This window comes from Perognathus longimembris, chromosome 21, assembly GCF_023159225.1.
Source record: "Perognathus longimembris pacificus isolate PPM17 chromosome 21, ASM2315922v1, whole genome shotgun sequence".
NCBI classification, from domain to species: Eukaryota; Metazoa; Chordata; class Mammalia; order Rodentia; family Heteromyidae; genus Perognathus; species Perognathus longimembris.
In genome coordinates this window covers 38,399,307-38,417,636 of record NC_063181.1, presented here as the reverse complement: position 1 = coordinate 38,417,636, position 18,330 = coordinate 38,399,307, and the positions used below count along the sequence as shown (strand labels likewise).

The 18,330-nt window shown below is 37.5% G+C and overlaps 1 protein-coding gene across 4 annotated transcripts in view; it reads left to right on the top strand.

Annotated features, from left to right (window-relative positions):
- Nrg1 (neuregulin 1) overlaps positions 1–18,330 on the top strand; it is a 969,466-nt gene that overhangs the window by 811,484 nt on the left and 139,652 nt on the right. For 3 of the 4 annotated variants that reach the window (XM_048330590.1, XM_048330592.1, XM_048330591.1), the window contains 2 exons: positions 5,080–5,130; positions 7,667–7,717. The exons of the other annotated variant lie outside the window; for it this stretch is intronic. In XM_048330590.1, coding sequence (XP_048186547.1) covers positions 5,080–5,130; positions 7,667–7,717 — 102 coding nt within the window. The remainder of the gene's footprint in view (positions 1–5,079; positions 5,131–7,666; positions 7,718–18,330) is intronic. 4 annotated transcript variants of the gene reach the window in all.

Here is an 18,330-nt window from a genome sequence, read left to right as displayed (position 1 = left end):
TCTTATGCGAATGATTCCCTGTGATTTACTTAGATTCTTATTCTTAGGTACCTTCTTTGTGCTAGGATGTTTAGAATATATATTTTTAAAATCTAATTTTCTTATCAAGTTGATGAACAAAGGGGTTACAGTTACATATGTAAGGTAGTACATACATTTCTTGTCAAACTTGTTATACCCTCCCGCATTTCTCCCACCTTTCCTCCCCCCCCCCCAGCCGTCCCCAGTTGTACAGTTAATTTCCAACATATTGTCTTATGAGTATCAATGTTGCACTGGTTTGCCCTTTGTCCTTTGTCTCAACATTTTGCTGTTCCCCTTCCCTTCCCTAATTCAGATGAACATATATCATATATACAATATCCAGGGTACCAAAACCAAATACAGTGACAACAGGAGATAAACCATAGGGAAGAAAAACGAAAGTAAAAAGAAATAATTTCACATGCACATTTAAGAATAACAACAATGGAAAAAACCTCTTGTTTCCATATCTTGGAGTTCATTTCACTTAGCATCATCTTATGTGAGCACATGTACATAGCTATTGAGCTATTGTGATCTTCTGCTAGGACTATATGCTAGACATATACTTATTATTACCAATCCATGTAGGATGTTCAGAATGTATTTGAATACAATTTTCTGAGAAAGACTGAAGGAGGGGACTTTCCCAGGAGGCTTTTTCCTTCTCAGTAACCCTGCTGTTTGGCACTGCTTAACCCAATTAAGATGATTAATAATTATTTGAACCAAATTAGATTAGATCACAAATGTCTTTCTTAGCAAAAGTTTACTGTTTAGACCTACCTAAATCAGCAACTTGGTGATAGTGAAATGATAAAATCCTTAAGAGTTTCCCTGTGAATTGTAAATGTACCTCATTGGAATACGTGCACTGTTTACAAGAATTTAGTAAATGTATACGTAGTCAATAAATGATTTTGTTAAGCTGTCTTAATTTTTATTCTGTCATTTCCAATGTCTTTCTGCTTATATTTGGAATGGGAAAGAGAATTTGTCATAGATAGCTATATATAAACCCATGCACTCTGCTAATAATTTATAGGACTGTAGAAATCTTATGTTGAATTTCCAATAAAGAAAGATCTCATAGGCATTATTATGTGATGAGTTACAAGTGGATTCCTTTCATGAATTCATATATGGCAATGGAAAAGGCCACGTAAACTATGTTTTCACAGCTCATACGCTCGGTATTCGTTTTTAGCTTAGTTTATTTGGCTAGATCTTTCTGTAGGAAACCTTAATTTAGCAATTTATTCTTACTAACCAGTGCTGTGAAAATTCTTGGAGAGTACAGAGGCTGGTTTCAGATTCATTAAGTAATGCTTTCTTTTCAAAGATTAGCATGGAAGAATATATAACTAATCAATCACATCTTCTCCTAAGACTTCGTTTCTAATCAAGAGAAAAATTAGTTGAGTGGGATTCAAAATCCCATAGTAGGTCAGTAGCAATAAAATAGTTGATTCATTTTACAAGAGCAGGAAGATTTTCTTTTTACAAGTTTGGATTAAATGATCAATTAGTGATTTTAAAAACTGGCTCAAGTGGGCATTAGGTTTAACCCATTTCCCTCTTTCAACCTGACAAGGTTGTAGGAAATGCCATGATAAAATCTATACTGTATACTAAATGGCATACAAACTAGGTTTTATAATCTCCCTATCAGTCTCCATATACATTATATTAAGTAGGATGACAATGAAAGCTAATAAGAGAATGTGTTGGAAAATGTGGAGTGTCTTTATACTATTTATTTCCATTATGAGCAGAAAGATTTTAGATACTCAAAAATCATCCTGACCTTCTCTTTACTGTTGCTAATAATAAATGTGCTCACTTTTAAAATCTCTTATTAAAATTACTGCATTAACTTTTTGTATACACAATAGTAACCTGTAACTTTTTTTTTTTTTTTTGGCCAGTCCTGGGCCTTGGACTCAGGGCCTGAGCACTGTCCCTGGCTTCTTCCCGCTCAAGGCTAGCACTCTGCCACTTGAGCCACAGCGCCGCTTCTGGCCGTTTTCTGTATATGTGGTGCTGGGGAATCGAACCTAGGGCCTCGTGTATCCGAGGCAGGCACTCTTGCCACTAGGCTATATCCCCAGCCCGTAACCTGTAACTTTTGAAAGTAGGAGAATCACATAAATGGTTGTTGAAATACACACTGACACATCATAAGTATGTTTTATGAATCTATGTGTGTATTTTGCTAATTATTTCTATTTAGTATGTTATGCTCATGGTCAAATCTCCAGCAAGTCATAAATTCATAATAATTGGGAAAGTTCCTTTTCAGAATAATTTGAAGGTATTAACTTTTTCTTTAGATGAGATTCAACTTACTAAAAATTAGTCAAACACTACAAATAAATACACTAACGTTCCCTAGATTCCCTTGTCTGCTTACCCAAGTGGCTTATGACATCATGTCTCTAGTAGTTTCCACTAATGGGGATGAATGTCCTTTACAAATTAACTAGTTTAATGTACCACATACCTGGAATGAAATATGATGCTCAAATAAGCATCATGGAGATCGTGGGGTAGCTTTCTAATTCTGCAAGTGTAATGTAAAATTATTTTTAATCATATTTAAGCAAGGGTTTAAAAATTCTGACCATAACACACAGAAAAATGTTTACATAGAGATATTTTAAGAGCACTTGTTAACATCTGGGCTTGAGTTTCTCCCGAAATTAATTCAGCAAATTTTTATTTGAAACCATAATCATTAAAGATATTTCCGAGGTCTCCAGGATAAACATCTAATTTAAGAAGGGAGGTTATTTTAAGTTCCCTCTGCGTACATGCAGCACTGTAGTAACCTCTTCTGGTATCCTTTATGCATCATTCGATTGAAAAGGGAAATGTAGGTTTAATCTTTCCTTTGATCGGAGGGTTTTCTTCTTTTTTTTTTTTGATCAGAGATAGAAAAGCTCTACGTTTTTCTTGTCTTGGAAGGTCACAGTGAACTTAGTTTGTCAAAAATAAATGTGATGACAATCTTGATATCTCCCTGGAGCTCGGGACTTTTGCCCAATCCACACGAAGTATCTTGAGCTTCCTTCATCAATCAGACCATCTTGCGGTTGATAGGTTCTGAAGGACAGAATGAGGAGGCCTCTCTCTGAATAATGCGAGCATTTGTTTCAGAAGTCTGGAGCTCCTAGGTCTTTCTTCCTAGAGGACAAACGTTGAATCCCGACTAAAAATGTTTTACTTGGATTACATATTTCCAAAGAATAGTTTTCATTTTCTATAGCCTACACCAGAGTAGCTTCTTTTAGCTACTTCAGAACCAGATGATGTCTGTACTACCAGTTCAGAATACTCTCTCCAGGGCCAATCTCTGGACAATGCCCACAGCACTTCATACAGCCTCACAAATAATTACTTGCTTTTACTTTGTCCCATTTTTGGTGCGTTCAGAGCTGGTATAGGCCAGATCTTGCTAACAATGTTATTCCTTGAATGGCTTTTCCACCTAATCCTAGAAGAGAAGGGATCATCCACATTTAATTTGTAGCACAAAAACACACTTGATATTTATATATATTCTTATTTAGCACAATACTTATTTTTAAACATCCTTGATGTATCTCACATGGCTTTTTCTTTCTTTTTTTTTTTTTGGCCAGTCCTGGGCCTTGGACTCAGGGCCTGAGCACTGTCCCTGGCTTCTTCCCGCTCAAGGCTAGCACTCTGCCACTTGAGCCACAGTGCCGCTTCCGGCCGTTTTCTGTATATGTGGTTCTGGGGAATCGAACCTAGAGCCTCGTGTATCCAAGGCAGGCACTCTTGCCACTAGGCTATATCCCCAGCCCTCACATGGCTTTTTAAGCCTTCTAATTCCACAAAACATTTGTCCCTAAGGAAACTTTCTAGAGAGTAAAGAAATACTGTGACTTAAATTGATTCCTTCTCTCTACTTGCCAGTCATGAAAACTCTAAATAATCAAATCTGTGTTTCAAGATGATGGCACTGGTAATGAGCACCTCAAACACCACAATTAGCAGGGCATTATTAGTTCAGATGTCAGCTGCTATAGTAAATATGCTTTGGATTTTTTTCAGTCAGATCTGGTAATTTTTGTGTGCTAGCTGATATCACAATAGATTGAAATTATCTTTTTATCCTGATTAGGGAATGTAAGATGCGATTTACCTCATTTGAGAAGACCCATGCTGCCGAGGCTGAAAGTTATTCATTCATTACATCCCTTTCCGGGACTCAACAGCTGTGGCTAATGGAAAATAGACTCTAGCAAACGAGTCCTTTTTAGAACCAAATGCAGAATTAGACAACACAGCCACCCCTTTACTGCCTCGCAAAGGCGGTTCGAAGGCAAGCTTGACGTCTCAAATAAGACTGTCCAATTCTCATGATAATGGTGGTCCTGAGTATGCAGGTTTTATCTGTTATCCCTCTGGGATGGAAGCTGTCTACGTTCACAATATACATCCTAATATCCCTAGTAGCTATGGTACAGTTTAGGTGACACAGCACCTGTTCTCATTTCCACTGGGCAATTTTAGGTTGGAGTTCCATTCCAGAACTTGATACTTTTCACCCACCCCAACTGGAAACATTGCTTTTATTTAGTTAATTCATTTATCTTAGCAAAACCTATCATTTTCTCAAGTTCTGGAACGTACACAAAAAACCTGCCTACAGCTTTGTGATCCTCTGCTTTTGCCACTCTTATTTCCCTTTTCCCTTTCCTTTCTGAAGACCCCACTGTCTCTTTGCTGTACATCCATCCATCCTCACTGGTCAGGGGGCCATGAATTCTTCTTAGCTTTTCGAGCACTGCTCATCTCGGGCTCTTCCTCCTGGAAAGAAGAACTGTTTTTTTTTTTCCCCAGATCATCGTGGGTTTTTGTTTTTTTTTTCAAATCTCTCACTCTGTGAGGTCCCAGTGTACACTTCCACTCTTGAAATACTTCCTTCCTTGTCCTCATTCGCAGTTTGAAAGCAGGCTCGGGTCCCGCTCCGAGCTCCCTCCTGATTATACATCATAATATCCTATCACTTTTTCTGTTTTGCAGAGAGCAGCACTGGCATGCCAGCCTCAACTGAAAGAACGTTTGTGTCTTCAGGTAAGGAAAGTGAGCCTGGCAAGGGTTACTAACGAGAATGACAGATCTAACTGCTGGCTGCTCCTCCTACTAACTAATCACATCCCCTTCTGCATCCGAATGGTAGCTGATCCTGTTTTCTGCCTCTGTATCTCTCTCTCTCTGTCTGTCTCACTCTGCCTTTCTAGATTTTGCTTAAGAGAGGATGGTTCTTGTTGTATGCCTGAACTGGGGCCTGAGAAACATGAGCGAGGGAAAGAAATCTGAATGGAAATTCTACTTAGAGACCTCTAGGTCAATCAAGGAGACACCAGAGCTCCTAGCTCAGTTGTTCCATCTTCTAGACACTTCTCCTGGTTGCCTATGCTCGTTCATCCATCGGACTAAGATAGTATTCCTAGACAGTGTTTCAGTGTGTTACTTCTGACCTTTGAGATTCCAGTGACCAATTATAGTTCATTAAATAAAAATGAATAAACAAACAAAGCCCTTACAGGTTGAATTTTCTAAATGTTTCTGTTTTCTTTTCTTTCTGGTTTTCCCTTTTGTTTATTTCAAATAGACATTAGGCATAACCCAGCTCTACCAACACGTGCACAACAGTAATTAATCAGTTTCCTCTCTGACTGTGAATTTGCTCACTCCATTGTGTGTTGATTTTTTTTTTTAAACATAGGGTCTCACTATATATCCTAGATTAGTCTTGAACTTGCGAACTTTCTGCCTTAGCTTCTTGTGTGCTGGGGTATATGTGACCAGGTCTGGCTCTTTATTTTTCCCCCTAGTTCCTTACTCTTTTACAGTGGATAACACCTAAGAAAAATTACAAACTAATCTTTATTTGGAAGTCATGTTTTCAAGCATTAAGATTGAAAACTCACTTCCAGCGTATAACAATAACTTGTTTTCAGCTCATGCCCTTGGGCTTGCAAGATTTTCATAACTTAAAATCATGAAATATGACATTGTTTTCTTTGTTTAATAGATGATATAAATGAAACATTAGAAATGCTAAGTCATATACTTTGGAAAGTAGAAGAGAAAGGATTTCCATTTGAAACTCAAGTGTTCTTTTCATTGTCTCCCATTTAATATGTTGGTTTTGTTAATGTTCTTTGTAGCCTGAGCCTTGTTAAAGTTTAAGGTCGTGCTATGATCCAACATAGATTCAGTCTATCTCACCATCGTCCTTGCTTTCTCTTTCGATTGAAGCATGGTTCAAATTCAAAACAGCTAGCTAGCTCTGTGTCCTGACTGCTTTTCTCACATTCAGGATGTGTGTGTTGTGGGACTGTGCTACTAGAACCCTCCCCCCTTTTTTTTCTCTCATTCTTCCTTCCTTTCTTCCTTCCTTTCTTTCTTTTTTTTATTTTTTTGCCAGTCCTGGAACTTGAACTCAAGAGCTGGACACTGTCCCTGAGCCAATTTGTGCTCAAGGCTAGTGCTCTACCACTTAAGTCACAGCACCACTTCCTGCTTTTTTCTGAGTAGTTTCTCGGATATAAGTTGCACAGACTTTCCAGGCTGGCTTCGAATTGTGATCCTTAGATCCTTGCCTCCTGAGGAGCCAGGATTATAAGCACAAGCCACGGCACCCAGCATTTCCGAGAATCGTAAGGGAATGTTTCCTTTCTAAGAAAAGGAAGAAAGGAAGGGAGGGAGAGGGAGAAAGAGGGGAAGGAGAGAAAGAAGAAAGCAGAGATTATATAAACAATTAGTGTATATGAATCTCTGCCTTTCATTCAGACATTTTTATAATATAAGATTATGATTGTTTGACGAGTAGGTGTTAGGAAACTTGGCTTTTAATTTATATGGGTCTTCTCTTGGGATTAATCAAATTTTTTGTTTTCTGACATGTGACTGGAATTTCAATCCTTCTTTGATACTATTTTTTTCTTAATAAATGAAAACCCTAGGTCCAGTACTTTTTCTTTTTCCTGCACAAGTTATGTTTTATGCTCTGTCTATGCTTAAGTTATGGCTCTCCTTCTTTTAGCTCTGCTACCTGAGAGAATCCTCTTCCCTCATATCCCAACACCATTTTACTTAGCATGTTTTTGAACCCTAATGTAAATTGCTTTGGTAGGCCTTGCATGGACTTTATTTCTACTCACCCAAATTGCTTGGAAACATTGTTAACCCCCTTTTTGGAAATGCATGGATGTTGCCCATTTTCTCTTCACAGGGAGGTTTTCCTCTTCCTTTTTATGTTTCAAGTAACTAGCCAATAACTGAGTAAAAGAATTATCTATCTCATGGATACTGCGGAACTGTTCATACTTGTCTGAAGTTTATTAGGCAGTTGGGGTGTGGACCATCCTTGCGAATGACCCTCTCCACTATCTTTCTTCCAAACGCTTTTGGATTTGTATGACCATCACATTCCTTTGTGGTCTATTGCACACATCCTTCCTTTGACTAGAAAAGCTTCCTCTTCCCGGTTACACTGCATTCTAGCATTCTTTTTTAGATGAGACACGAACCTGGCTAACTTTTGACATGAGTCCAAGTGGCCTGACTCAATAAAGCTTCATTCCACTTTTATGTTTTATAGAGTCTCCCATTAGAATATCAGTATCAACAGAAGGAGCAAATACTTCCTCATGTAAGTACACTTAAAAGATTTCTGTTCAGTAGTTGTAAAAATCCAAGATAATAGCTTTTTCCAGTGAGTATATTCATACAATGCTCTCTGTCCTTGTTGAAGGGCAGCATATTAGGCTTGGGAGCAGGAAAACATTGTTTGGAATACAAATGGCCTTCTATGCTTCATATGACCTAGATCTTCTTCTCACCCAAACTATATAAGAATATTAAATGATGTCAGGTGTGCTACCTTTAGGATAATCTAGTACCTACGGTGATTGAAAAAAATAATGGCATAGCTTCTGATGCTTATTTTGGGGTGTTTTGGTTTTTTCCTAGTTTGTTTTCATACCTTTATCAACTGTCAAAAGCACAATACCCAGATACGTGGGTACCTCACTTAACAAAGCTGCTCATTTGTCATATGAAGTCTGAAACTGATGAATGAGAAAACCATTCATAGGTACCCTTAGTTCAAATCTGATAGCAAGTGACTAGGAGGTGTTTGAAAGAAAGTCCCTGGGTAAGATCACAGATTCACTTTCATCTCTTCAATGTGAAATGTTCTCCAAGCTTATGGACTTCTACAACTATTGGATTGATTGTTACTTTGTGCCATATCAAGGGAACTTAGGAAATTAGCCAAGACTAGTGACAATAGTTTCTGATACTTAGAAATTGAAAGCATGGTATTAAATTTTGATAAAATGCAGGGATGTTTATTAGATCTTGACAGTTTGAATTTAGAGCTGCTTTCTCATTCGTATTTTTAGTTCTTTATTTCTCAGTGTGATAAGCTCTTTAATAAATATATGTTCCCAGTTATCGAGTTGTAACCTGGGATATATGTTTAAGGGACAATTTTTTTTCCCTGTCAGTTTCATAGGGAACCCAAAAGAAGCCTATACTTTTGGTCATTTAAGTTGCTGGGTCAATCTGTTTAAATACATGAGGTTTTGATCTTTCCCTCGAGATTCGTAGGACCAGATGAGAACTAACTGGTGTAAAAATATCTTTATATTGTCTGGAATGTAGCTCAGTGGTAGAGCATGTGCTTCACAAGTGTGAGGTCATGAGTTCGATCCTCAGCACCCCAAGCCATACCAAACTCTGTGATAGATAACATGAGGTTTAAGTGTTTTAACTACATAAAGTATCATTTAACAGGATTGATGGCAAATATGGTAAGATCACACAATGCTTGAAAGAGCTCAATTATCTACCTCTGTGTTCGAAGGGACCTCCTTACATATTCCAAAATGATCATCCCAGCTGACAAATTTGAATATTTGTTATTTAATTCTGCTTATGAAAAGATTACAGCAATGGTGTGGCTATTATGTAATTAGCTTTAAGGGATCATATTGAACTTTTAAAAAGTATTTATTTATTTGTTTTGTTTCTGTTGCCAGTCCTGGGGCATGGACTCAGGGCCTGAGCACTGTCCCTGGCTTCTTGTTGTTCAAGGCTAGCACTCCACCTCTTGAGCCACAGTGCCACTTCCAGCTTTTTTCTATATATGTGGTGCTGAGGAATCGAACCCAGGGCTTCATGTGTACGAGGCGAGCACTTTACCACTAGGGCATATTCCCAGCCCCTGAAAAAGTATTTATACAAAGGAAATACTAGGTTTTTTCTCTTTGAGATTTTGTCTGAGTATAATTTGTCCCCTGCATGATTCACTGTATAAAGTTATTGAATGTCTTGTAATTAGAGCTCGTCATGATATCATTAATGGGGCAATGGATGTTGTCTTTAAGCACACCTGAGCAGTTTGGAGAAAGGAAGAAAAATTTCCTCTGGTTTTCTAGAGGTTTAGGAAACTAAAGTGCTCAGTTTACATTTCTGTTCGTTGCCATACATATTGAGAGAGAAACAACTTTGAATCTGGTGTTATTCTCTTACTCTCTGTAGAGTTTGGTCCTGGTATTTGGTGACAGGGGAGGAGTAAGAAAGCAAACTTTGCAAACCATTTGGTTAAAATATTTTCCTAGTGTCATTGTTATACATCATTCCTAGTTCAATACTGCCGATTGACTAGTAAATGCATTTTTAATCTCATGAAAACATATTTGGTAATTTGAAAATGTAAACCAAGAGTTCTGAACTGTGGATGCAAGCTTTGTAGGTACATGGGACATGAAGTCTGCTCTGTGCAGATCTCTGTTTTAGAAGAATCATGAGAAACAACTATCTGCATTTAAAACAGGTTAAAAGCGAACTATGACTAATCAACGGTACCAGTAAGTCAGACTTAGAACATCAAAATATATGAAAAAGCCAAAGGCTTTGGAGAAGTTCACATAGGTCAGAAATTATCAACTCTGGAAGAAATCCTAGGTTTCCTTTCTACTTTCTTTCAGCCAGAAAGGAGACACTAGTAACCCCTCACATTTGGAAAATGAGCTATGCTTTAGTAATGTAATCAAATCTATGTGGGTTACATTCTTTGTACTCTTGACCTTGGTGTTTTGAAGTACATTCTGAAAAGTCTTTCTTGAGTAGTGTGGATTCAGCAAATCTTTTATGTGTTCTAACTAAGTTCTTTGAACTTTTGGGATCACTATGAAAAAGCACAAGCAGCCCAGTGCCTCTTTATTTCAGTAGGTCCAAATGGACTGCTTTCTTTTTCGATTTTTTAATTTTTTTTAAAAAATCTTTTATTTTATTGTAAACGTGATGTGCAGAGGGGTTCTAGTTACATAAGTAAGGTAATGTGTACATTTCTTTTGAATGGTGTTGTTACCCCCGTCCCTTATTTTCTCCTACTCACCAGCCCCCTGCCCCCTGAGTTGTAAAGTTTATTTCCAGTATAGTATCTTGAGAATATCACTGTTGCATTGGTTCAGCCTTTGTCCTTGGTCTCACTGTTTTGTTATTCCCCTTCCTTCCTCAAATCAGATAAACGTAGATATAAGACACGGGATACCAAAATAAAAACAGTGATAACGGGATAAACCAAAGGAAAAAAATATCTTGGCATTCATTTCACTTAGCCTCATCATATATGCTCTTCTGTACATGGCTCTTGAGCTACTGTGATCCTCTGCTAGCACTATCCTAGACATCTACTCATTATTACAAATGAGGGAAACCATGGAGCCTGTGTTTCTTTGTCCCTGGCTTATTTTACTTAATATGATTTTTTTCCCCCTAGACTTTCCATTTCCTTATGAATGGGGCAGTGTCATTCTTTCTGATGGAAGCATAGAATTCCACTGTGTATATATGCCACATTTTCGTGATCAACTCATCTACTGTGGGGCATCTGCTGGGCATCTGCGCTGGTTCCATATTTTAGTTACAGTGAATAATGCTGTAATGAATACAGTCGTGCTGATAGCTTTTGTGTGGCCATGTCTATGGTCTTTTGGGTAAATGCCCAGGAGTGGGATGTCTGGGTCATAGTGGAGCTCTATGTTTAGTCTTTGGAGGAACCTCCATGTTGCTTTCCAGAGTGTTTGAACCAGTTTAGACTCTCACCAACACTGTAGTAGCATACCCTTTGGCCACATCTCTTCCAGTACCTGTTATTTGTTTTCTTGATAATGGCCATTTTAGTTGGTGTGATGTAGAATCTCAATGTGGTTTTTATTTGAATTTATTTTTTTTCAGTTTTTTTATTTCTCTTTTTAAAAAACAATATTGTCAAACGGATGTACAGAGGGGTACAGTTTCATACGAAAGGCAGTGAGTACATATCTTATACAACTTGTTACCTTCTCCCTCATTTTCTCCCCCCTTCCCCCTTTTCCTCCCCTCTTCCCCATGAGTTGTACAGTTGGCTTACAGAATATAGTTTTGTAAGTATTGCTGTTGCATTGGTTCATCCTTTATCCTTTGTCTCTCCATTTTTATTGTTCCCCTTCCCTATTTCCAATAAATGTATCTACAATACCTAGGGTACCAAAATCAGTTACAGTGACATTAAGGGTAAAACAATGGGGAAGAAAGACAAAAGAAAAAGGAAGGTATAATTTCACATGTTATGTTGAAAATAGCAACAACAATGACAAACCACTTATTTCCACAACTTGTAGTTCATTTTGCTTAGCTTTAATGGCCAGAGATGTTGGACATTTTTTCATGTGGCTATTCTTATTTCTTCTCTGGAGAAATCTCTTTTTAATTCTTTAGCCCACTTACTAATGGGGTGGTTGTTTCTTTGAGGATTTGTGATTGGGGGTTATTTTTTTGAGCTGTAGATATATTTTTGATATGAGGCCCTTGTCTGTTGTATAGTTCGTGAAGATCTTCTCCCAGTCTGTGGGCTTTCTATTTATCATACTAGCTGTGTCCTTTGCCATGCAGAAGCTCTGCAGTTTGATACAATCCCATTTGTCCAAGCTTTCTTTGATTTGTTATGTTTCTGGATCTTTATTTAGGAAGTTTCAAACCGTGCCAAGGAGCTTTAGTGTTTCTCCTAAACCTTCCTGTAATATTTTTAGGGTGTCTGCTCATACCTCAAGGTCTTTGATCCATTTGGAGTTGATTCTGGTGCAGAGTGATATATAAGGATCTACCTTCAGTGTTCTACACATGTATAGCCAATTCTGCCAGAACCATTTGTTGAAGAGGCTGTCTTTCTTCCATCTGATGATTTCGGCTCTCTTATCAAAGATTAGGTGGCTATAGGCCCCAGGAATTATTTCTTGGTTTTCAATTCCATTCCATTGGTCCTCAGACCTGTTCATGGGCTAGTACCAAACTGGTTTTATAACTACAGTTTTATAGTGGAGTTTGAACTTTGATATTCCTCCAGCACTGTTTTTCCTGCTAAGGATTGTTTTTGCTATACAAAGTCTTCTATTATTCCAAAGAGACCACTTGCTAGGGAAGTGCCCTTTACTGCTAGGGCAACTGTTGATGTGTTTGTTCAGAAGGTTCCTTTTTGTTTGTGTGTATTCTGCTCACAATCCTGCCAGGAGTGCCGAAGTCTGCCATCTGTATCCTATTCTCCTGCTCTTCCCTGACCACTCCAGCTCCCCTATTGGATAACCGAGGTTGGATTAGAAAAAAATGAAAAGAAGAAAATTAAAACCACTGACCCACTAATCTGAAATAATAATGCTAATGATTTTGTCGACTTTTTTCTAGCTATAGTGTTTCATTCATGCTTATTACTTATTCTCTCATCCCTCTACCCACTTAATTTATCAAAGCACTTTGTCTCCTGCCTTTAAATACATCTTAGAAATCTCTCTCTCTCTCTTTTTCAGTATTGAGTATTGAACTCAAGCTTTTGCTCATCCTAGGCATGTGCTCTACTGATATCTGCATCCCTGGCCCTCTAGAAAGATGGTTTAAAAACATATTTCAATTACAATCACTTTATCATGATTTCTTCCTTCCGGTTTATTTTTCTAGAGGTTTTTAAACATTGATAAAATATTAAATTTACTATTCCTTTTGTGGGAACTTTTTAAACTGACCCTTCATTATTTTTAGAGTAGTTATAGTTTTGAGAGTTTTTGTAATAATTATTCTAGTAAAGATAAGCATTAGTTACCCTTTGGGGGGGGTAAATGACATATTTGTGAGTAAATCAGTTATAAGTACTTAGTTAAATGAGAATCTTATTACATATTAGTTTCAGCTTTGGGAAGGTGATTTTGAACCCTCTGACAGATTATAGAACTATGTAGTTCCTCATTTCATAGAGTTAACAAAAATGTAAATGGATTGTTTACCAAAAAAAAGCATTAGGGCTTCTCCTAGAAGTGCCAGTGGCTGGTGACCCCAATTCCGGACAATTCTGTTGAATGCTCTTAAAAAAAAAATACAGTTGTTATACAACTACTTTGCTGAATTAAGCACCATCCATTCCAATTTAATACATAAATGAGGAAAAGAAAAATGGGAAGTTTAAAGATCAGCAATAGGAAAGAAAATAAATAGCTGTATCTGGTAAATAGTCTTAAGTATTAATGTATGTTCCAAGTAACGATACCAGCAAAGTTAATTCAGGCTTCCTGGAGGCCAAGAAACGTGTGAGGTGTTTTACATGGATGATGAGCCATGGTTCCCATAAAACCTTGCTCTAATTTACAGATGTGAAACTGGTGTATACTGTCCAGAGTCCCAGAAGAAGGACTGAAACCCAGGCAGTATACTGCCCTGCTATGATGCATAGGTTTTGTTGCCTCAAAGCAAAAGCCTTTGATATTTAAAGCAATGAGAGTCTCTAAAGGGATTTAGAAAATAGCCTGCAATACCACATGGACAGGGAGTATTCAACAGATGAAGCCGATGAGTTGTCAGATGCCGATGAGTTTGTATGATCTCAGTGATGACATCAAAGTCTATGACAGGTTAATAAAATGGAAAGAATACAGACTTCGGATGGATTCATGCTCTTAAGTCTAAATACTGGTGCTGCTAATTACCATGTGATCTTAGGCAAAGTACTTAATTTCCTGAGACTCTGTTTTTGTGTATCACGTGTGTCTCAGCATGCATTGAGAAGCCTCATATAAGAAAACGAATGCATATGATTGAGCATAAGTTTGCTTAAAAATCATCTGAACAGATGAGAGAGAGAGAGCTAGATTTTGGAAAAGGGATGTGGCTATAAAGCAAGAGTGAGAATCAAAGTCGAAATCGTATTTGAACATAATTGAAATGAAAATTATTGATGAAGTAAATGAGTTCATAACTTTTCAGCCTAAAGGATGCTGTTGGAAAATCTTTGCAAGGAAATCAAATAGGTATTTTCAAAACGTTGTGTATTCTCAGCAAAGGATTCCGGATTCCACTTTGACATCTTTGAATGAAATAAATTCAGTCTTGAATGTGGCACCTAAAACAGCTAGCCGAAGGAAATAATGTCTTTTGTTGGTAGCAACCTTTCAGTCATAATGAGGCATAGCATTTACTCTTGGGAATAGCACAGTGATACGTTGATTAGACTGGACCAGCTCTGGCTGGATTAATGGGAGATTTAGAGATCCTGGCTGTAATGTTCCACTTCTATCTATAACTGTCCTATCTGTTTTAAGGGGAGAGGAAACTGCTCAGACCTTTGCTAAATGATTCTCTGTTGGCAAATGGCATTTCAATTTCAGCTCTTTAGAGGTGGTAAAATGTGAGCCTTTCCTATCACTCACTGTTAGAGAATGATTCCCAACTGAATGTAGACTGTATTCAGATTTCTATATAAACATGGCCTTTTCATGGGTGTGGTGATACTGCCCTCTATGGAGAATAACAAATGATTAAGTATCGAATAGCAACAATAATGATTTAGAAAGAAGATTTACTATGCTCAATACTGCTTCCTTCGTTCTGATGGTCTAGAGAGCTAACTGTAGATTTGTACAACAGTGGAGTGATTTAGAGCAAGAGTTAGAACTTGTGTGTCAAGGTCATTCCTTTGTGAAAGCAAGTTACTTCCTTCATGGTCTGCTCATTCATTTGGTAAGTGGAGATAACTTACTTTTTTACTTACATTACTGTCTGCCAGTAGAACATAATTCTTCAGTCCTACCTTACCTGTCTAAAGTAACTTGGTGATTCTAATTGCATCCCACTGCTGAACAAGTTAATTCCAAAAGTTTTTATCTATATTTTATCATTTTTGTAATCATTTTGGAAATCAGTCTTTTACAAAATTATTCCTTTGAATCATGTGTGAACAATGTGTACCCACAAGAATATTATTGATACATTCACCTAACAAGAGTATCTACTTTATTTTTAAGGCAAATTTGTATGCATTAGACATTTCTTCATACAACTGTGGGTCAGGATGTCATCCCATCTACCAGATGAGTTCTGGAAACGTCTAAGGGAAAAATTGCATTTGTTCTAATTAGTCTAGAAGAGCTCTTATATAGGGAAAAAAATTCACAGTCCACCATCTTCAAAGTAACAAAATGGACAGAAGAGACCTTGATTAGAAGCAATACAACTCAAGGCATTCCTGCTATAAAACAAGCCCAAATCATTAGTCTAGAACCAGTTTGAATAATTCGATTTTTTTTTGGTGATGGTATGGGTCTTTATTTTTTATTTTATTTTCTGTATTCTTTGCTGTTACCAGGGCTTGAACTCAGGGCCTTGGATTCTCACTGGCATTTTCTGCTCATGGAGGCCATGCTACCACTAAAGCCACACCTGCAGTCTTGCTTTTGCTCATTAATTGAGATGGTGTTTTGTGGATTTTTCTGCCTGGCCTGATTTTGAGTTCTAGGCCATTGGCACGTGCTATTTACAGAGATGAGAATAATCACAGAGCCGTGTGTCAAAGGGGAACCTTACTCTCATTGAATGTGCACATCTTAACACGAGTAGTTGGGTGTTTGCCTTCTTTGCCTTTTTTCCAGGCAAAATAAATTTTAATGTATTACGTGAAGTCATAAATTCTGTGACAAATATACTGTTAGCCAATTTCTTTATTCTTCTGAGGCTTTTCTGTTGCAATAGTTTCTTGAACATTTAAAAGTAAATCTTCCATTATGTTGGTAATTGATTGGGAGAAAAGAGGTATCTTTATTTTACTTTTTCCCCAAAATGTTACTCTTTTTAATGAGCACATAATAATCATATTTATGGGATATAGTGTAATGTTTTAGCATACTAATTATATCATGGCAATTCATATTTCCTTCTGGTTTTCCTTACTTCATGTTTCAACCCTTTCATCTCCTCTCTTTTACTTCTTTGTAAAATATAGAACACCTTATTGTGAACTGGAGCTACCTTACTGCGCTCAAGATGACCAGAGCTTATTTCGAGTGGCGTAGTGGCACTGTGTATGCAACCAACCTTCTCAACAATCTACTTCCACCTTTCCACCTTCCTTGCCTCTAGTAATTGCTGCTCTACTGCCTTGCCTGTCTCCAGACTTTAGTGTTTTAAATCATTAAGGATAAAACAGTGAATGAACTTTAAATAAAATACTTTCCTTTTTCTTTTTCTCCCTCACCCTCCCTTTTTTGGCATGGGTCCTGGGGCTTGAACTCAGGTCCTAGGGCACTATCCTTGAGCTTCTTTTGCTCAGAGGTAGTTATTTTCCACTTGAGCTACAGCTCCTCTTCTGTATTTTTGGTAGCTTTTGGAAATAAGAGTCTCACAGACTTTTCCGCCTGCGCAGGCTTCGAACTGCAATCCTCAGGTCTCAGCCTCCTGAGTAGCTAGAGTTCCAGGCCTGAGCATTAGCAATCCAGTATGATTGTTGTTTTATTAAATGATGAAGTGGAGGCAAAAGAATAGTGACAGAGAGGCAAACCTAAGTGGCTTCTAGGAGTACAGAGCCAGCAAGATTGTGATAAATCTTAATATTACATGCTGGACTTCATGGCTTTCTTCTTCTTCTTCTTCTTTTTTTTTTTTTTAAGCTACCTAGGGATCTGAGAAATAGAACAGTCAAAAAAGCGGCTTTCAAAATAATTCTCACTCTTATAAAAACTGGAAGGGCTGAGAAACAATATCAACATAATGGACCAGGAAAATAAGAAATGTTGATGAGAATTTAGCGTGCGAGTTTTCAGTAAGTAGCAAGTGGTAGAAATTGAATTCCAAATGGTGGGACTATAAAGGAGTGTGTAGGTTTACAGAATGTGCCCAGTTTGATCCAGAGGGCTCAATAAATATAATTGACTTCTTTTTTCATCTTTATCCGTCGCTTGTTTATAAATGTTAGTTTCATTCTCAGGGGGTTTCTCTGCCTGACAGAGAGATGCTTACTGGTAACTCTAAGCTTACATGTTACACACACACACACACACACACACACACACACACACACACACACACTTTTAAATGGGGAGAAAGTTTCTTCCTTATCAAAACAGCGAATCTTAGGGACTATATCTTATTGGCCCTGATTGCATCATAGATCTACCCCTCAAATATCATCTCCGGGGAGATAAATGACTGCCCCCAAGTGGGGGCTGCACACATCCACCCGAGACTGTGTTGAGGTGAAAGAGAGCAGATGGGAACCGCCCCGGGGGAACGCAGTATAGGCTTATTAACAGAGCTGAGTTCTATACCAGGAGATGACAGAGAAAGCTAGTCAGCGGGGGAAAAAAACCCCATGGTCACTGAACACATCAGAAACCTCAGAGGAATTAGGAAAAGAGACATGGCCGAAAATTTGAAAGGGAAAGTAAAAATAGAGTTTATAAACAAAAATTCTGTTTAACTGAGCAGGTACAACTAAAGCAGGGTAACCAATCTGAAGAAAATAATGAGTGAGGAAACAAAGACAATCTACAATCTCTCTGTAGAAAGACTATGAAAATCTATGAGACTGTAAGAATACCCTCTTTCTATACCCAGGAAAGTAGGGAAAAAAAGAAAACCGAGTTACCATTTTAAAATCCATTTGCATGGGACTCAGCGTAAATGTATACAAAATTCTTTTTACTTTGAGGAGAAAAGGCAAAATGTTTCTTACAGACCCGGTTTACAAAAATAATTATTTTTCTTTTTAAATTGAGCTTATTTATTCCTTTATTTCCAATAAAGGATTTTTAACTTGACCCCATGCTTGCTAGATGGATGCTAAATTGAGTTTTTTAAAACTTATACATTAAAGCTTAAAAATTGTGCATATAAATGGAGCAATAAGTTGTTTTGATACATGTGCCCATAGATACATTTAAATGTATATGGAAATTAGGTTAA